Source organism: Gastrolobium bilobum, unplaced genomic scaffold (genome assembly GCF_033153095.1).
Source record: "Gastrolobium bilobum isolate Gb01-03AN ecotype WA unplaced genomic scaffold, APGP_CSIRO_Gbil_v1 utg776, whole genome shotgun sequence".
Taxonomy (NCBI): Eukaryota; Viridiplantae; Streptophyta; class Magnoliopsida; order Fabales; family Fabaceae; genus Gastrolobium; species Gastrolobium bilobum.
The window spans coordinates 121,919-143,496 of record NW_026899202.1 but is presented as its reverse complement, the minus strand read 5'-3'; the positions used below and the strand labels follow the sequence as shown (position 1 = coordinate 143,496).

General features: G+C 34.2%; 3 protein-coding genes across 3 annotated transcripts; 2 read left to right on the top strand and 1 right to left on the bottom strand.

Annotated features, from left to right (window-relative positions):
• Positions 1–111: 111 nt before the first annotated feature.
• Positions 112–5,907, bottom strand: LOC133288215 (protein disulfide-isomerase-like). Its single transcript, XM_061485930.1, has 11 exons — positions 5,638–5,907; positions 4,839–4,869; positions 4,456–4,743; positions 4,190–4,378; positions 3,975–4,100; positions 2,907–3,044; positions 2,697–2,816; positions 2,360–2,477; positions 911–1,023; positions 476–668; positions 112–362 (listed from the first exon to the last, which is right to left on the bottom strand). The coding sequence occupies exons 1-10, from the start codon at positions 5,820–5,822 to the stop codon at positions 480–482; spliced, it is 1,497 nt and encodes a 498-aa protein (XP_061341914.1). The 5' UTR covers positions 5,823–5,907; the 3' UTR covers positions 112–362; positions 476–479.
• A 3,039-nt stretch (positions 5,908–8,946) lies between these two features.
• On the top strand, positions 8,947–10,036 carry LOC133288224 (protein ALP1-like). Its single transcript, XM_061485942.1, has 3 exons — positions 8,947–9,147; positions 9,255–9,480; positions 9,585–10,036. The coding sequence occupies exons 1-3, from the start codon at positions 8,947–8,949 to the stop codon at positions 10,034–10,036; spliced, it is 879 nt and encodes a 292-aa protein (XP_061341926.1).
• Positions 10,037–10,333: 297 nt separating this feature from the next.
• Positions 10,334–11,387, top strand: LOC133288223 (uncharacterized). The gene is made up of 2 exons (XM_061485939.1): positions 10,334–10,678; positions 10,779–11,387. The coding sequence occupies exons 1-2, from the start codon at positions 10,334–10,336 to the stop codon at positions 11,385–11,387; spliced, it is 954 nt and encodes a 317-aa protein (XP_061341923.1).
• Positions 11,388–21,578: the final 10,191 nt, after the last annotated feature.

Below are 21,578 nucleotides of genomic sequence, written 5' to 3'. Positions count from 1 at the left end.
ATAGCGAGCAACTATGTAGGGATTTTTAATCATGCATCCTTTGAGAATCGGGAATCGACATATTGAAAATAGTATTCACAAGGATACCTAGCGATATAGAAAACTCATTGATGATCTAAACGCATATACTGATTTAAAACGGATCGAAGTATTTTTACAGCAACAATTTTTTAGTATTAAACTATACTACAAGGGGAAAAAATCCCATTTTATTCAGAAAAACGTATAAATGAAGACAAAACTGAAAGGGCAAACAATGGGCAAAGAAGCTCACTAAGATACTAAATTTTAAGCTACAAAGACATGTAGATCCTAAATATAACTTATTGTGTCTATATCCTCAGAGAGGAACAGCCACATACCTGCAAAGGGAAGACAACAATGAATGAGGAATTGTGGAAGACATATTTTATGGTTGACAATAAGGCAATCGAATGACAATGGGCATCTGAACTAAATAAATAAAGATTTTCACCTTTTCAAAGCTCATCTTTTACTTGTTCTTGCTGATCCGGTTTATCTCTGTTCTTTTCAATGAAATCTATGATGTCATCCTTCGTCCTGTTTCCATCATACTGTGATATCTTTCCACTTGCTGACCTAAAGTACACAGTTGGATAACCTTGTACATCAAAGATTTCACTAGGGATATCATTGGCAGTTGCATCCTGGAAAGAAACACGAATGTGGCAAAAAAAAAAAGTTAAGCAAAAAATATAAAAAGCAACAAATTCATTAAAGCGTATTTCATTAAAATCAGTACACCAATCACAGTCATTGTTGTGTGATTATTAGTGTACCAAAATCCTTTTAGTTGTACTGTCATCAAGCGGCTTACACCAAAGTGCAAAGTGATTGATAAAATTAATATACGCACAATCCTCAAAGCTTAAAAAGCTGTGTTTCTCACCAGTTTTGCAATAACAACATCAGGATTACTTTGATATGAAACAGCAACCTCCTCCAATATTGGCGCCAACTTTTTGCAATGACCACACCAAGGAGCATAAAACTCCAGCAAGACTGCAAGGTGTTTGCGTTAATAGTTAATAAATTCAGTCTCAATAGTTGACACACGAGAAGTATGACAGATAATATTTCGATGCGCAATTGATGATATACATAATCACAGATACATAATAGTATCGGACCATGTCTCACAAATCACAAACTAAAACTGCAAAGAAAGAAAATAGTAACAGAATTACATTGAGCAATTTATTCTTGTAAATATAAAAAACAAAACTTTATCAAATTATAATATAAGCAATTTGAATTATGAATTCTTCAAGTGCGTGTTCAGATTAGCTTATTATGGAGAAATGATTGCATTTGCTTTTTCTTTTGCAGCAGCTTGTGAGAACTATTGAAAAAGTGCAATTATTTCCCATAATTTAAGTTTTCCCAAACACATGCTAAGACCGTAGAAACAATGCTACTTAAGTTGATATTCAATGATTACATTAATAGGAAATGTTCTAAGCCACAATCAAATCCAGCTTCATACAGTCAAGGGGACTTCAACCTTAAGAAAAAAACATTTAATCACAAGCAAATAAAAGTTAAAAGAGTATCGGTGAACAAAATGTTGATCCCACAAAAGATCCAAGTGCAACAAAAGAAGTCACAGGACGTATCATTTAACAACGTAAATCCTCTAGATTTACATCAATATCAACCACATTATATTTATTCTAGTAATATCAATCATTTTTTTTGCCAAAATTTTTATTTTTAAAAAGAATAATTAAATCAATTCATATTAATTTCTTTATTCCATAAACCAGAGTCCTTCCTTATATGTTATTAACATAATTAGAAAAAATGAATTGGATAAAATTATTTACTTCTAACCTGAAATGTCTTAAACAAATTTTTATTTTTATTTTAACAACATCAGATATTGGAAAATTTATCTTAGTAAGAGCAATGCTTTGTCGTAAATTTTAAACACAACATGGCACACAAGAACTTCTATATTTAAAAAGTATAAATATTATTTTAATTATATGCAAATTCTTCTTTTTATCTTTCCTTTTAATTTTGTAATATTACCACTTGTCCTTTGATTCTTGCCACAATCGCATTATAACTTTTAATTAGAAAGACTTCTTTATAATTTGCAAACAACCAGTGATAATAGCATTTGGTTGATGGCATTAGAAATACTTAGAAGAGAAAGTGAAATTTGTAGATCTCTAGAGGTATTCATAAAATCATCTCTATGGGTGCATAGTGCTCTTTCACGTACAAGGAATAGAATTACCTCAGATAAATTATATTAAATTCAATCACAGTAAAAGCCAAAACCTATCAGATAATTGATGGAATGATACAAAATATAAGCAAGAAATTATACCATTTTTCCCTGAGTTGAAAACTATATCCCGAAGACTGTCAGCAACTACCACTTTAACAGGTTCGTTGTTAACTTCAGGAATTGGTTCAGACTTCTTATATGGTTCAATATTTCCATCCTGAAATTATACAGAGAAATAGTCTGATAAAAAGATGCAAACTCCAAGACCAATAACAGCAAGAATACGGTTATTTTAAAACTAAAGTTATTACTAAACCTATGTATCCTAACTATTACAAATAAAGATACCAAATTACGATTACCAAAAAAAAAAAAAAAAAAGATACCAAATTACAGCAAGCACAAGATTTAAGCTACTAATTGAAAAAAGCATCACCTTGTATGCCTTCAACCAAGTTGAAATGTGATCAGGTTCCAAATTAGGTTTCAAAAATTTCTTCCCATCATTATGTTGAATGATAATTACAGGCACTTGGTCTTCCTTAAGGCCAAAATACTGCCAGGACAAGCAAATTCACAATGTCAAATATCAATATTAAGCAAAGAATAACTATAGAATCAGAAATAAAACTATTTTGATGCAAACCTGGAATGCACCTTGACTAGCCTCAATATCTCCCACTAGAAAGCTTATGCCCTCTTGTCTATATTGCTCAGCAGTTTCACGGTATTTTGATTTGATAGAATCAGCAGTCTCAGCAGTGAAGTTGACGAACAACATTGCCTAACAATTTCAAAATCAAAATTTAGAATTCTGCAACACTGGAGAACTAAAGAACTAGTCAAAATAGAAAATCTAAATAAAGATCCTATATATTTTTTAATATAATTATAGCAACTGAAATATAGCATAAAAAAGAAAGAAAAATTAATCTGATCATGAGATGTAAAGCAATACAAATATATGGATAAATGAAGGGGTGTAACAAAAAAAGAGAGAAAAAAATCAGTATACAGAATTCTAATATGTGTAGGTCTATAGGTCATCTCATAGAAGGAAGTGAAACAAAGCATCAATATTAATTATTCCATATATAGGTGAATATATTCCTAAAACAAACAAATCAAGAACCCTGAGTCAATAACAAATTAACAACTGAGAAGGTTGATTCAAGAAAAAATAAAATATTATTAAAGAGGCTCCATTGTAGAATTCAGACCTAACTACTAAGCAAGACGCAATGGGAATGACAGAACCTATGAAAAGCTAAGATTTTTTAAAAACAAATCTTAATAATTCATTAGGACAAATGGCAAAATGAACCAAGAACCAATCCTTTTTTCCTTTTTGAAGAGTCAAGGTATAACCCTAAATTACATCTGCAATTGACATTGAAAGTGTAAATATTTGCCGGCGAAAATTTATATTTTATTGAATTTATAAAATTTTGCCAGTCCAATATGACAATAAAAGTGGATGTAAAAGTAAAACAGGGGAGGGAGAAACAAAAGCAAAATAAAATAAAAAATATTTTGGAATAGAAAATGTAGTGAAAACAAGCAAATTATGGAAAATAAAAGGTAAACCCAAGGAGATGTCAGTAATAGAAAGGGGGCTTAGTAACAAATATAAAACATTGCTACAATAGTTCGATTGAGATGAATCCTCCAGCTTAATATGGAAAGAACAAAATTGAGTTAGATAGCATATTACCTTTGCATGGGGATTGTTAAAGAATTTGATAACAAAAGGATGATTGCTTGGGTCATTGTTAAAGACAGTCACAACGGGGACACTAGTTTCTTCAACAAATTTCTCTAAAGCTTCCACATGGAAATCCTACAAGCATGAGATAATTATACACAACCAAATGAGATGAATACATTAATCTGCATAAAAGAAATCTATCTGCAGAAATCAACACTAACCAGGAAGTCAACAAAAAGTTCATCAAATGGCTTGAATAATCTGACTAGGGGCCCAGTCACTGATGATTCTCCCCGTGGAAGGTGTTTGGCATCCAAGGTGTGACCAAAATCATATTCAGAACGCAATTTCTCTGCCAATGCATTAAAGTTCTCAAACTCCTCCCCAGAAAATTTTGGGAAAACCCCAACCTGAAAATATATGAAAAAATGATTATAGGCCATTGCAAATAAAAAACAACGCAAAATAACGATGGAAGATTGCTTACAATAGCAACTTTATTTTTGCCAACAAAGGCACTAGCATCATCAGCAGATTTAATTTCAATTGACGCAGGACCACTTTGCTTCTTCAAATAGTCAACAATACCATCTGCTTCACGGGGACCTTTGTAATCTTGGATGACCTTACCCCCATTTCTCAGAATCTTAATTGTTGGAAACCCCTTAACATCAAATTCATTTGCAAGTTCTCTGTTCTTTTCATCATTGGCATCAATCTTAGCCAAAAGTATCAGAGGATCATGACTACTCAAGATAGAAGCAGCTTTCTCATACTGCAGGAACAAATATTATAGAAAATCAGTATTCGCATATTCTTACCAGGTGTGAACTTAATGGAAATCCCAAAATAAAAGGCCAACAATACTACCTCTGGAGCAAGCTTGTTACAGTGGCCACACCTAGAAAGAGAGAAAAAAGAAAAGAAAAAAGAATTACATATTAAGAGTTAAGAGAAACAAAACTGGCTGGGAAAGCTAGCAAGGATCTCAAGGTTAAACGCATTACTTCCAGGCATTTACAACTTGAATAATTAGCCTAATAACTCGGATCGGAATTTCATATACTGCCTAACTGAAACTGTTTTCAGCATTCACAGCTATACGCTTCTCAGAACTCAGTAAATACAAACAAATATATGCAGACCTAGTGTCCACAATCTACATCATCGACAGAAACGTTTGAATCCCAAAGAATTTGAAGCATAAAAACTCAATAAACTAGACAATCCGAATAACTTAGGCAGCATCAAATTAAACATAATTTGTACTCGCACAAATTAGAAAGCCTACAATTTATGAACACTAAAGATACGGATTTTTACATTCCGTCATAACCGAATTAAACAATAAATGACCATTTGGACCAAGCAGCAAATTTACCATCTAAAACCATAATTTGACCATTCGAAGGCAAATGTAAAGCAAACAATGAGTATACGAAACGAAGAATCAATCTCAAATACAGAGCACAGACATCAGCATAACACTATCAAAAGTCCTTCAAAGATCTAAAATCGTTGGACTAAAGCACAACCATAAAATAACAAATTTGATAATTATTATATTTCTATATGATAAAAAAAAACTAACATTGTGAGATCTGTGACACGCTAAAATCAGGAAAATAAAAGATCAAGCAGAAAACAGAGCAACAAAAAGATATGATACCAAGGTGCGTAGAACTCGACGACAATGAAATTGTGCTTGGTGACGGTGTCGGAGAAGTTGGAGTGATCCAATGTGAGCACGAACTCATTGGCTTCTGACTCTTGTGCAGAGATTTGAGTGGGAAGCAATGCGAGTAGAGAGAGAAGGAACAAGGAGAGGAAGCAAATTGAAACCCTATCCGCCATTGCCACACTCAACACCAAAGCGCTCCCTCTCTCAGCAGTTTATGGATTTCTGAAGTGAATTTGGGATTTTAATTAATGGGTTGGATTAGGTTAGCATGAGACGAACGTGACAAACGCATGTGAATGTTTCAGATATATTCTCTACTTCGCAGCTCGTTGCACTTAGCAGTTAGCTCCGACTCAGGCTTTTAAATTTTTTATCAATCCGTTCTCGATCGGATAAGCATTTACTAATCTTACTTTTTGTTTTTAAATTAATTATTTTATTAAAAAATAATAAATAATTATAACTCAATAAATTATAACTGTTAAATTGACGAAAATTAACGATTAAAATTAAGTGGTAAGTGCAAAAAAGATTGTAAGCTTCCCATTTTTTTGGTAAGCTATAAGCTTCCCACTTTATTAAAGTTGTTTAGTACGTTTTTAATTCAATTTATTTTAAAAGCAAAAAAAAACTAGGTAAGAGCTTGTTTAGATTTTTTTAAATTACAACGTACACTAACTAAATAATGAGATATAATATTATATTTATTTTTTTCATAATTATTCTTCTTTATTATCATTAGATCGATAATCTCAATAGGAAAAGAAAATATGAATGTCAACTTGTGATTAGGAGTGAAAGTGGGTCGAGCCGGCCTACAGAGGCCTGCGGTCTAGCCTATATTAGGCTAGACTCGGCCTATGACATAAAATAAAATAGAACACGCCCGAGCTTTTAAAAAAGTATATTTAGAAAAAAGAATATAAGCTTTTTTTTATATGCCGGGCCTATAAGTCTATAGGTCGGTCTATAAGCCTACATGCTTTCCTATATAATATTATTTATTTTAAATTAAATTAAATAATATTATTCATAGTAGTATCAAATGATGATAGTTCAGTTGATGCATGTAAGCTGACTAAGAAGTGGAAGGATCTAGGTTCTATCCCACATGAATACTTCCTTTATGGGGTGTTTGGTAGGTGGTTTTTAGGGAGAATGATGGGTAAGTGAGATAGATTTTTTAAGACGCCCTCGTTTGGTACAAGAGTTTGAAAAAAAGTAGTAGGGAAGCTGTTTCCCCATGAATCGGTGGATTGTGTGTATTTTAATCTTCAAATTACTGTTTGCGAAACCGAGCTGAGAGGCGGCATTTGGAGAGAACTGGGGAAGTAGAAATTTTGGCGCGCGTTTTGTTACCCAAATGCCCCTGATATTCACCTACTAAAATCCCCTCTCCTCTGTTTGGTCTTTATTTTGCGCAGGAAGAAGAGATTTCTGAACTATGAAGTGGACTTCTCTACTGAAACAGACCCATTTCATGGAAGTGGTTGTAGACACTGTGGCTTGATTTTATCTAGTTCTTCGTGAATCTAAACCCTGGTATTAGTTCAACCCATTCATTGCATGCGGTGGCAAGTGAGGGAATGAAACTCTCACGCATCATCTATTTGTTTTTTCATTTGACAAAAATGATGTACAAAATGTTAGTTGTTGTTCTAAGTTGTCCGTGTTCCAGGTAGCAGCACATCGACGGTGAAGGACAGAGGTAACACAGCACGGTCACTGCTTTGTGCTCGAAACTGAAGTGAGGCTTTTGACGTTGGTGTATCTGAGGGATCTAAGACATCCTCTTCATAGACCACCGGTTTTCGTCCCCGTCTGTGCCATACCCTTCCGGTAAGTCCTTTCATAGTGTTTGACCATTCGAAACAATGGATTTTCTGTTAACAATTTTACGTTCCTGTAAGGAGAGGATACTAACTTTTGTGTTCTCACTCTGCCTGGCTTAAGCTCATATGACGTTAATGTTAACTTTTATTTTTTTAAACAAAGTTCAGTGCCTAATCTGTGGTGGATATTCATATAATTAATTGCCTAACCACTCAATGAATGCTTCTATGTATGTTATTATGGTATGACTGCAACTTTGGAATACAAAAATAGTAGCCAGTAGGCTTCAAACAAGTAAAAAAATTTATGATAAATATGGTTATTATTCCCAAATATAAGTGTGGACCAGAAGCTGAGGATTTAGTACATGCAAATTTTTTATTACTTTAGAAATAGTTGTGCAATGGTAAATATGATTTAATATCTTGACTTTTATATAAAAGCCCCATAAAAGAAGAGATGATCCATGCTTCAGGCGTAAAATGTTTTATACTTTAATTTATCAAGTAATTACAATTTTATGAAGCCGGAAGGGATAAATCACCATATACATGAAAAAATATGCCCCTCGTTCTTTGTTTTCTTTCCAACCAGGCAGCAACATATATAGTCACCTAATCTTCTTCATTACTCAATTCACAATTAACATTGCACGAATTCAAACCACAACGAGCAACTACGAGTACTTTGGTATCATTACTTATAGTGATTGCTTTTTCAAAATAAAAAAATAATTAATAAAAGTCATTACTAACTAATTAAGAAACTGAAATATTTTTTTTTTTATCAAATTATCAAGTTCTGATTTTTGTGTGTGTGTGTGTGAATGCTTATTTTTTCTTCTTCTATAAGTAAATAGTTGTGCAATAGTAAATATGATTTAATATCTTGATTTTTATGTAAAAGCCCCATAAAAGAAATAGATGATCCATGCTTCAGGCGTAAAATGTTTTTAGGGAATGAAACAGGTTTCAATCTGTCTTGTACAATGTTAAGGTCAATTACACTTGCATGAAATAACTCTTTAGCACGTTAAAGAAAAATTTAAACTGAATTATTTGGATTATTTGGATTGTGATATGTTGTTTTTGACTGTAAACTGAATTGTTTTATCGTTATTTGTGTTAGCTTATGGCAATGAACAATGGAATGGAGTTAAGTGTCATTGTTGTACTCATCACTCATTTGCAGTGTATGAATCAAATGACAATGTTGTTAGTCAGTCTGTGTGCTCTGTTGTCACGCGATCTTTTAAAACGGAGAAATTAAAGGACGAGGAGGGTAACATGGGATTTTTGTAGCAGGGCTAGGACAAGGGAAGTAAATTTCCATAGAATTGTTCATTTAAGTGACACTGCTTGTATAGAGAATACAAGGATGGACAGAAGGACTTTTTTTAAATTATGTGAGTTAGTCAAAAGTATTGGTGGGCTTGAACCGACGAAGCATATGGGTGTAGAAGAGATGGTAGCTATATTTCTTCACATTTTGGCTCATGATGTTAAGAATAGGATAATTAAAAGGCAATTCATGAGGTCCGGTGAAACAATTAGCAGGCAGTTCACCCATGTGTTGTTGGCTGTGTTACGGTGTCATACAGTTTTATTCAAACGACCTGAGGCAGTCCCCGAGAACTCAACGGACGAAAGGTGGAAGTGGTTCAAGGTAATTTTAACATACAAAGGAGTCAGTGTAACAATATATTGTTGTTGAAATTGATGTCAATGCAACTCTTACATGCTACAAATATTTTTTTGGATGGAATTTTATAGAATTGTTTGGGAGCCCTTGATGGGACACACATAAAGGTTAATCCTTTAGTAGCTGATAAGGCTAGATACCGCACTCGGAAGGGAGAAATAGCAACCAATGTCTTGGGGGTTTGTTCACAAGATGGTCAGTTTATTTATGTACTGCCTGGACGGGAAGGATCGGCTGCAGATTCAAGGGTCCTCAGAGATGCCATATCTCGTAATAAAGGTTTAAGGGTGCCAAAAGGTAAATAATTTTTGATTTGTTACATTTATCCTATTTCCTATGCATTTAACGTGACAATTACATGAAATGTGATGTGTAATGTCTGCCATGTTTTTTTGCTTCAGGTTACTATTACTTGTGTGATGTTGGGTACATGAATGGGGAAGGTTTCCTTACACCATATAGAGGGCAAAGATATCATCTCAGTGAGTGGAGAAATGGGGCACAACCAACAACACCGCACGAATTTTTTAACATGAAACACTCGTCGGCAAGGAATGTCATAGAACGTTGTTTTGGGATGCTGAAGGGGCGTTGGGCGATAGTGAGGTCGAAGTCATTTTATCCGGTTAAGACACAAGTGAGGATTATAACTGCATGTTGCTTGCTTCATAACCATATCAGAAGAGAAATGGCATTTGACCCTTTAGAGGATCGTGAAGTGGAAAATGCAGATGTTGAAGAGGACATGGCAGCAAATGATTTCATCACTCATGTGGAGTCATCTAATGCATGGTCACTTCGGAGGGACGAGATGGCGCAAGAGATGTTTAACACGTGGAGGAGGCGTGGTTGAAAATGACATTTATTCTGGGTCATTGTATTTTCTATTTATGTTTGTTTTCAGTATGAGTTAAACCTAAAGTAAAATGTTGGACCAGTTGACTATTTTGGTTGATATGATATTTAATGTTTACTATTGAACCCTACTATTATTTGTCATTATATATTCCTGTTCCTGTTTATTATACAGCGACAGCCATGATATGTATGATAATGTATACTAATTTGTTTGATCTAACAGTTCTTTTCTCATATTATTCATCAGCAGTTTTCTCTAATATAGCATAATTGACTTGAGACTCTCAACAACATGGCCGAAGATAGCCAACCGTCAACGAAATGGCCTAATCATACGTGGACTGCGGAAGAGGACAAAGTCCTTGTTGAGTGTCTCATTGACATTGGGTCAAGTTGGAAAGGGGAAAATGGCTTTAAACCTGGATTTTCGGGTGCTGTAGAGAAGCTCATGCACCAAAGGATACCTGGATGCACACTCAGAGGTATTCCTCACATCACATCCCGGGTTAAGTTGTTAAAAAAACACTACAACGCCATTGCTGAGATGATCGGTGGATCCGGTGGGAGCGGGTTTGGGTGGAACGATGCAAAGAAGATGATAGATGTGGAAAGGGAAGTATTCAATGATTGGGTGAAGGTGATGAGCCATTTTTTTTATTATTATATCATTTATCTAAATGTGCTACAACAATTTCTGGTTATTTGACATTAACCACATGATAAATTTGTTACTGCAGAGCCACCCGAATGCAAAGGGGCTTTTCAATAAGCCATTCCCCCACTATGACAGTTTGGGAGTAGTCTTCGGAAAAGATGTTGCATCCGGAGTTAATGCAGAGGAAGCAACAGAATCTATTGGTTGTTTGGAGCGAGAGGCCACTTTTAATGCAGAGAGTGGGACTGCCTTTGACGAGTATCTGGACCTTACTGGGGACTACATACCCACACCCTGTGTGGATACTACAATGCCAGACATCGCAGCCGATGAGGTCTCCCCACCATCTCCAGTGTCTACTGCTACTGCAAGGAAGGGTAAAAAACGACAAAGAAGTGAAGATACTTTGGTTGTAGAGGTAGTTGATGTAATGAAGGATCTCACTCAGCATTACAGGAAGTCCACTGACAGTATAGACAACTTGGTAGCTTGCTTTCAACATCAAGTTGAGGGTAACCAAAGGCGAATGTCAATTGTGACAGAGTTGGAGAAATTTGAAGATTTGACGGAGACACAAATGGTTCAGGTTGCTGTGCAACTAGGCAGGGATAGCAATCTGACAGATGTCTTCATGCAATGCAATGAAAATAAAAGAAGAGTATTGGTGGCTGGGATGTTGGCTAATCAGTAGTGACTGACTACAGATCACTCTTTTTGGATGTGATGTATAGATAGCCATACTGTTTTAATCCCATATTTTGTGTCATGGATGATCATTTTTTTGTGAATGGTTTACACCATACTGTTAATATTACAACAGTGGTAGGCTGCCAAAGTATAGCATATATGCTACCTTACTATGTAGGTGAAACCTGGATTTTTTTGTATGCAAATGACTTGTGTAATGTGCCATTTAGCTGCCAATTAGACCTGTACCTTAGTAGGTGAATCATTTCTTTTGTGTAACTTACTTGTATGTTAATATGAGGTCGTGGCTTCCATTTGGTTGTAAGTGATTAATTTTATATATCAATCTCATAGACATTGAGTATGTATATGAATGATTTTACTAATATCACATCATATGGACTAATTTATAATTTACTAATATTTAGCATGCTTTTATGTTCATGGATATGTTTATGGTTTATGTCACCTACATACAACAGGGATAGCTTCTTTACGTGAGCAGGACTGACCTTCCAGGAGTGAGCCAGGTCATGGTTATGTGGATGTGAAGGTGATTCAATGATTGCAGCACGACCACTAAGTTTGGAGACTGGTTTTCAAGTTATGCTCAGACATTGTAGATTCACCATACTGTTTTATTTGGCACCTGATTGCTAATTGGACAATTGATGGGGAAGCTCGGCCACTGATTGCAGCTCATGTTTATTTGGGAATGTAGTCCACTGTCATGATGTTGTATATAGGTCTCAGCATGTCTGTCCCTTATAACATTACCAAGATTTTATTCAGTTCAGTGTCAAATTCCAAAGATTTTATTCAGTTATGTACTTGGCCAGAATTTCAAATGATTCATTTTTTGTATTTCCAATTATGGTTTAGCCTTGGTGTATCTGTTAGATTACAATCCATTGTTATATTTGATAATGATACGGGATAATAAAACTATTTGTTGGTCCCTTCAATTTGTATTTAGTTTGGATATGATTGCACATATTTTTTATATCATAGGAAGCTCTACTGATATGGTAATGAGCCTGAGTATATAATGAACAAGTCACTTCATTGCAGAGGATGTTACAACAAATCCAAGAGTATCTTACATCATTAATCTAACAAGAGTAACTTCTGTCAACCAAATAACAAAGAATGACTGATCACCTATGATGAAATTACAAGTACCAATATCCTTCATGACTATTTTCTAACACTAAGAAACTTAACAAATTACATTTGTAATTGAGAAAGTGAAACTTATAAACTCATAAAGTAATTAGGTAATTGTTCCTTTGTGCAGCATCTGGCCATTGATGGGTCATGGCGTGTCAGGAAGCCTTCAAGAGAGTACTTTCATCTGCATAATTTGAGTGTACTTTATCTGCTGAGTCGAACAAATGGATTGGTCAATTGCCTGCAACATTGGTGAATGCTCCATCTCTTGAAATGCTGATTAAAGTTCCTCTCTTTGAGTGGTTCATTTAATTTGAATTGAAATGTGATGATACATCTAAACTCCCTTGGTCTTCAGTCCCTAACATTTTATGGACCTGAAACATAATAGCCTATCAGTCTCAATGACATATTCCAATTATCAGAAATGACAATGCTAGAGATTTTGGATTTATCCCACATTCAACTATGAGCAGAAATACAATTGATGTCATAAGACAGCACTTGTGAAAATGCAGAGGATGTTGACATACACAGTTCAGAAGCCTTATAGTAGCAGATTATGTAAAAGTAAGGATACTTTGGCTCCTCACAATGCCACATGATGTTGTATATGAGGTCCTGGCTTGCCACCTGGTTAGAGATACAACATAAAGTCATCAAATAGATCACGATTACAGGAAATTACTACAAGTAATGCTACAATGAACTGCATTGATTTCTGAACACAGCAAGTGAAGTGCTCTCCCATAGGTAGATAACTTTTCTATTATATCATAAGGTGGACATTCAACTCACTTAAGAACACAGAGGGATGAAATACATGTAGGTAATTTATATATCTGAGTTTGTGGCTAATCAGTACAAGAACAAAGCACATTTATTATAAGAACTGAATGAACTACACAGAACAATTCGGATGAATGAACTACATCATACTATTAACCAAAGTCCACCAATAATTATCCATAACTAAATAAAATAACCTTAACATGATAAAGAAAGTTATGAAGGATAGGAAGAAGAAGAAGAAACCATGATAAAATAATGAATCCTTTATCTTCCATGCATGAATAGAATTCTTAAGGTAAGGCTTTCACCCAAAATAAAAAAAGAACCCTTGCAACCAATGAATCATAGTATATCTCCATAAAAGATAGCCGTTTGATTATATGAGTGTAAGTATTTAAACCATGTAATTATTTATAAGTATCCAGAGGTATATGTATATAATGCTAAGAAAGTTCTAAACCTCATATGTGACATTGCCACCCGAAGTTGAAGGCTGACGAAGTGTCACAGTAGAGACAACCCCATTGGCTGACAAAATACATATAACTCTAGGCCCCTGCTGTGAAAATGCCATAATTTTTGTTGCAATGTCCTATAGAGAAGAAAAAGAACAATTTTCAATTGAGTATTTCTTAAATACTTAACACAAATGGCAGAACATATGGCACAAATTGAAAAGGATCATCACTTAAAATCACTAAAAGAAACATCAAAGAGTCCATGGAGCACAATAATATGCCTCGAATGAAATCATTTTCAAGGCAAGTATCATTATCATATCGTTTGATGGTTCCACAAAAAATAAAGCAACTCTTCATTAAAAAAAAAATGATGTACAAAAGGTGAATTTAACAACTTTATGCCTTCCCAAATTATTAACTTCTTTACTATCATAGACATCAATCATGATACTTGGTTTTGGCTTTACTAAGTCAACTTTTTCCTTTTAAAGAGATAATAGTACATATCATATCAACATCTATTTACAATTTCATAATACTAGTTTTCTTTTTCTTTTTGGTACATTAATACTAATATTTTTATCATTAAGTCAAGAGACCAATTCAACGTAGTGCCTCCTTTCTCAGCCCAAAGATCCCACACTCTTTGGTTGCCAGAAAAAATCAATGGTTGTTTTACTTAGACCTTCATCTAAATAAGAGAATAGAAATACAAAAGTTCTTGTAAAGTTAAAATTTTAAACATATACTAAGAAAACATAAAGATTGATACAAATTCCGATAAATCTGTGGCATACTTCTCCAACTGCAATGGTGATGATATGAGGAGTGAAACCCATCCCAGCTGAACCAGACATCAATTCACCTGGCAATAACCACTAAAAATATCAAACAGAAAAATATATATAATAAGTGGATTAGAAATTGAAGCTCATCAACACCCTAAACAAATCTCTTTTCACAATTACAAGTGTTTTGCTTCTCCACCTTAAGCACTGCCATAGCCAAACACCATACACAAGGGAACATATCTAAATACATCGCTTTTGACGGTGGTAGCAACATGTAATTTTTTTCCAGCATTACGGATTAAACAAAAATACGAAAACGTTTCGAATATTATATCCACTTATGGGATTGAACCAGTTCACACACTTTTACCATACAAAATAAACCACTTTCAATTCCCACCCCCCACCATCAAAAATTTAACACACACAAAAACCAACTGTCGAACCCCACCTCAAAACCAAAAATAAATTAACTCTATGCATCAAGGATAACAAAGATAACTCACTTTTGATGGCAGCTTGCAAGTCGATCTTCTTGTCAAAGCTTTAATGTCGATGTAGATTTTTCCGATCAGACCAATACCTCACAGTGCCGGAGAGATGGAGGCTGTATAAATGGAATGACCGACGCACAGATGGACAAATATGAAGGACGGAAGAAGAACGTTGGTATTCATCACGTGTCTAACATCTCTTTTCTACCCATTTTTATTTTAATAATCAAGGGTACTTTCGAAATTTCTCATATTTCCCCATCAATCTTTTATTTTCAACCAAACATGGTTTCAGTAAATTTTACACAATTTTTCTGGTTATATTTTGGTCTACCAAACACCATTTTCAAAATTTCCCCACTTATTTTATTTTACAACCATTTCCCCATTATTTCTATTTACCTGGTTATAAAAAATTTCTCCTATATCAAACACCCCCTTAGGAGTGGCATAAGATTCGTACTAATATCTACAGTAGTACAGAATCAACATTTAGTGCTGCAGGAAAAATTATCGATGTCTATCGTTCTAGCTTGGTGAAGATATCATGTAAGCTTTAATATATGGCGGAGATTGACTTTATAATAAGTATGGCTTGAAGAAAAAACAAAAGGTATAAAAATCTTTTTTTTATTTTTTTTCTATTCTTTAATCTTATTTTTTGTTTTCTACAATAAAATTGTTTGCCAAGTTATGTAACCTTGGAATTATATTTGCAGGGGAGAAAAGATGATAAAAAGTTTTTGATTACTACAAGCATCATGATGCATTTGTTGGATTCATGCAGTTATTTTAATTTACATAGTATGGATTGATTTGTTGAATCTAATGAAATATATGTTATTTAGTTTGGTCATCTTGCTTACAAAAGTGACTTAAATGCAGATTGTGATAAATTGTTGTTGTGATTCATAGTTTTGTTTGAATGTGAAAATTGTGATTTTTATTTTAACAACAACATTTGAGTATTTTGTGAAGTTGATTATGTTCTGTTTGAAAGTGAAAAATAAACAGGCTAACCGACTATGCCAGACTAATAATTAGACTCTTCTATGCTATCAGGTCGGGTCAAATTGAATTTTTTTTGACATAAGCTTGAATTTTTTGGGACAAAATTCGGCTCAGCCCAGCCACTTTCACCCCTAATTGTTATCTAATAATGTTGGGGAGTGATAAATATAGTAGTATCTAATAATGTTGGGAAGTGATAAACATAGTAGGCATAAAAAAAATCATAATATCTTATTTCCTAAATTATTTATCAAAAGATTAATAAACATTTTTTAAAATTATTTATCGAGATGTCATTCTTTTTAAATTACTTATCTTTTTGGCATGTTGGTATTTTTATTTTTTAAAAACCAAGTTCCTTTTAAACTTTCTATCTCTAAGATCGTAATCAATTATCTCGAGAAAAAAAAAACTCACACTATCACATTAATTGGTGGAGAAGTCATTTTTTTTTTTTTGGTAAAAGGTGGAGAAGTCATTTAAAGTACTGGTGGTGGAAACGATTTATAATTGAGTTTTTATGTTATTGTTATTATTATTTGTAAGTTTTTATGTTGATGATTAATTTTTTATTATTATTATTTTGTCGACGTTTGGTTAACTATTTACCCAGGCGTATAAAAATTAGTTGGAATAAAAATAATTCAATGAAAAATAATGATCTAATTGAATAAGAATTAATTTAAATTTCAAGAAAACTAACGAAGATGATCTTGAATGAACACATAACGTCTAAGAAATTAATATTATATAAAAAAACACAATTTAATAAAACCAATTTAAGATATATATTGTAACGTTGTTTTTCTAATTATATCAGCATAAAAAATTAAGTATTTAAAAGAAGAAAAAAATCAGATTTCGAACATTTTTCAAAATAAAAAATTATGCACTACTAAAAAAATACGAATTAGGGACGCATTTTAGAGACGGAAAACAATCCGTCTTTAATTGGGACGGATTTAGAGATGGAAAAAACAATCTGTCCCTATTTGGAACAGAATTAGCGATGACATAAGTTCTGTCTCTAGTAGGAGCGTTTCTTTTATGCTCCCAGATCAGTTGGGACGGCTAGAGACAAGAGGAAGGAGAGATGACAGAGGAGAGAAAGGAAGATAGAAGAGAGAGAAAAGGACCACTGTATATTTTCCCCTCTAGTAGGGACGGATTTTGAGATGGAAAAATATTGCGTCCCTATTTGGGACGGAATTAGAGATGGAATATTTTTAATTTCTGCAATTTGTCCCTAATTTCGTTTCTAATAGGAACGAAATATTGTCTGTCCCAACTTGGGATAGAATTAACGTACCATTTTTAAAATTCGTCCCTAAATTCATCTCTAATAGGGACGAAAAATTATCCGTCTCTGTTAGGGATGGATAAATTTCATCCCTAATAGGGACAGAAAAATCTGTCTCTAATAAAGATGGATTTTGGAACGAAAAATAATTCGTCCATATTTTACGGACAAAAAATAATTCATCCCTAATTGTGACAACTTTATGGGCTGAATTTTGTATTTAAGTGTTATTGTTTATGAAATTAAAAAAAAATAAACTCTTTGCTAAATTATTTAGATTGGATGTTTATGTTAAAAAAAGTAACATTACGTGATTTATGTAATGAGAAATATTTGAAGGGTGGTTAATCTAACCCGCTAATGACTACTAGATTTGTGTGCGTGATGAGCTTCCCACGTGCTAAGCATTAAGAGTCAAATTGAGTAATGAATTGATCTAAATATAACTAAAATACATGAGAATTGTGATTTAAAAATGTTTTCTAAAAAGGCTTTTTTCAAGCTTGGGCCAGTTATTTTACTCTATATAATAGGTTAAGCTTGGCCTGATATAGGTTGCACCGTATGCCGTTGATAGGCCGTATGCTCTTGATAGGCCGTCTGGCTCATTTACACTCTTACTTGTGGATGTAAACCCATTTCCTTTGTGAACAATTATGTTTCTAAAATAGACAATTTTATCTATCATTAGTTCAAAAATAATCTTAGTTTATCTAGAGGTTCATTGACATTCATCACAAGTTGCACATGTTTATTTGAGTACCTCGACATTAGTCTTTAGAAATTCATTTATTCATAGTGTAAAGGCTCATTCACATACTTCTTTCTCCTTTCATTTTCCAGAACTTCTTTTTCTAGCTTTATAAAGGGCATTACTCACTATCACTACTGTAACATCCCGCGAATTTAGAAAGTTATATAAATTTTAATTAGGAACTTGAAAGCTTGCCTTGAACTCGAAATATATAAATATTTAGGGTGGAACTAATTTGAATCATGAAAATTATGTTAATTATAATTATGGTGGAGTATGTGTTTTAGGAATATAAACTCTAAGTTAAGAGGATAAGATTAACTTAATTATAATATATAAATTCTAATTAATAATTAGAAGGAATAGGGAATAATAAAATACATGAACTAAGGGTCATGAAGAAGGGAAATTGGAACTAAAGGTCATGAAGAAGGGAAATTGGACCCTAACTACCCTTGAGGGTTTCGACCCAAAGACCTTAAGGGAAGGCTTGAGGCAGCCCAAAACTTATAACCTATCCCTTAATCTATCTTAAGAAATCTGAATGCATGATCCCTTATTGGTCCAATCTAAATGCATGCCTCCCTATTGGTTGAAAATAACACACCTTTCTTATCATCCCTCCCTCACTTGTGCGCTTAGAAGAGACAAACAAGCTGATGCTTTGATTCTTGAATCAGAATATTAACTGGTCCATTATTTCCTCTTCTCTCTTTGCGCATCACAATAGCAAAACAAATATGATTTTGTGCTTTGTTCTCCAAAGAACCCAATCAACCTCTCTCATCCTCCACCAACCGCCACCTCAAGGAACCACCCAAAGGGAAAACATACTTGCATCTTCTCCTCCTCACACCTCCACAAAGTTGTGGGCTACATAAGAGCAAGAACCATTACCTAACTTTCTTCCTCCACTCCTTCTTTGTTCGGCAGGAGACACCCATCAAGGAGGTGAGGTGTTTCTTTCGTGTCTTCTTGTTTCCTCTTGCTTGGATCGGTTTTGACTGAATTTTTCCACTGCATGCACTTGGCCCAGCTTTGAATGAATCCTTCCTCCTCTTGCATGCTGCCAGAACCGATCTTTTGGAGCATAGGAAAGTGAGGAACTGCTCCTTGGTCGAATTGTGGTCCTGTGTACGTACGTGAGAAGGTAAGTTCGAGTCGCAAACCTTCCTTTCTTCTCTTCACTGTTTCGGTCTGCATGTAGGAGCTAAGAGAATTATTTTTGTTGATATTCATGCTCCTTGTTTCTGCCCTTTGAACCGTCCAATGAACCCAGGGCATGCAAGCCTTTATAACAAATTTTGTGAGCCCGGAATATGGCTCTTCTTGAATTTTGAGAGCTGCCCTTGAAGTAGACAAATATGTCCAGCCTTGCATGTGTAGAAAAACCGAAGACAACATGTTAAGAAGTTAATCATTCATGCCTAAGTGATGTGAGTAGGATTTTGGTAAAGGAAAAAATTGTAAGCACCAATTTGATGGTTAAAAATCGAATGGTGAGCTTGGAAAATAGCTCTTATAGATTTTTGGACTGTTTTGTAAAACTAAGTTAATGTGTCTAGCTTTGCATTCAATAAATTTAAAGGGACAGCCTGCTTACAGACCTCTCTTAGCGCAATCATGGCTTAGAAGAAGTGGTTATGTGACAAAAAAATTATCATGAGCACCTTTTCATGCTAAGAAACCGAATTTGTATGTGTTGGGGACTTAGGATTTTATTACTGTAATGAGTTATTAAATTAATGTGAAGTCAGAAATTGGTTAGCATAAGAAGCATAGTAAACCGATTGAAATACAAGAATAGGGAGGCATGGGAATTGCTTATAAATAATAGGATAGTATGGATCAAATTCTGACTTGTTGTGCACTTGATTAGGTGCGCATAATTCCTAAAGTATGGGCTGATTTTGGTGCTGTTTGGTTAATATTTGGACGCGCGAGGTAAGTGCTTGGTGGCTAAGCCTTCTGTGACTATTAGCTAGTGTATGGAATTTTGAATTGTTGCTCACATGTGCGTACGGATAAGTATTCTGTTAAACGTTGTTTGAAATCTGCCCTTGGATTGGTATTCTTTGAAATTCTGTTTTGGAACCAATTGTTATTCGAAATATTGGTATTAAAGATACATGAGAAACATGGTACTCTGATTCTGTCATGCTCATATACATCATAAATCCATTTGTATTTTTGTGCGTGAGAAACAAATCATGGGATACATGCATTACCTTCATGTTGTTTTGTAAACTATGAATATTTATGAAAAGAAACATTTGTTTGAGCATGCATCATGTAGGCATCCCTCAGGTACGAGAGAGAAGGAACCGTGGCTCATTTCGCATAGGTCGCAGTCGGAATTCCCCTCTGATGGGCCAAATGGAATCTCCACTGTGTTAGTTAGTAGTATGTGCACTGCAGTGCTATGAACGTACATTATTCTGGCGTTATATACGCACTTTGGCGTTATATACGCATTCTAATTATATTTTAGTCTCTATCCGAAATTTTTTGATGATGCGACTGTTTTGGAATTTCTGTATCTAGACTAATATTGTTGCACTACTGGTTTTTCTGCCACACTACTGAGATTTTTCTCACCCCTTTTGGGGCTCAATTTTTATAAAATTGCAGGAGGTCGGAGAAACATTTGATGAAGTATTGGTTTTGGAAATATTCTGTTGATTGCTGCTGTTTTGGAAATTCTGCTGTTTGTCTGCTATTCTGTTGGATGTTGGCTGATCATTTTATGTTAATGTAATATTTTGAGATACCCAAAAAATGTTAGGACATGCCTTACTTTGCTGTATTTTAGATTTTTATGGTCAGCTTGTATCTTGGGAAAATCTGGTACTCTTTTGCAAAAACAATTCCTGTACGCTTTAAATCCTGAATTCTTAAACTGATTTAGCGAGCACTTTGCGAGTTCCATTTCTGGGGCTACAGACCTCCGATTGGGGTATAATTTATATGTACGTAAAGCCCCAGATGTCCAATTTCAGATTATATTAAGTTTATGTCAAAAGCATGTAAGCCCGATTTTATATGATTTTTGCAAGTCAGGTAGTTTTGTAAAATTTGCACTGATTTATCGAGTACCTTGCGAGTTTTGTTTCGGGAGTTACAGACCTCCGAATGAAATAATTTTATATGCACGTAAAGCCCTAGATGTCTAGTTTCCCTGTGTCAAAGAAATTTTTTTTAAGCTGGTGCATTCGATTTGATATGTTTTTCACAATACAGAAAGGTTTTCAGGAAAAATTACAATTTCCGCAAGCAATGTGTTTTACCAAATTTTCCACTGTTTTGATGTGCAATCAGTTTTCAATACAAGATTTTAAATTGTGACTTAACAATGCAGTTTTGGTATTTAATTCGATGACATTACGACTCTAATCCGCTTAGTAGACATCCCCATTTGATGC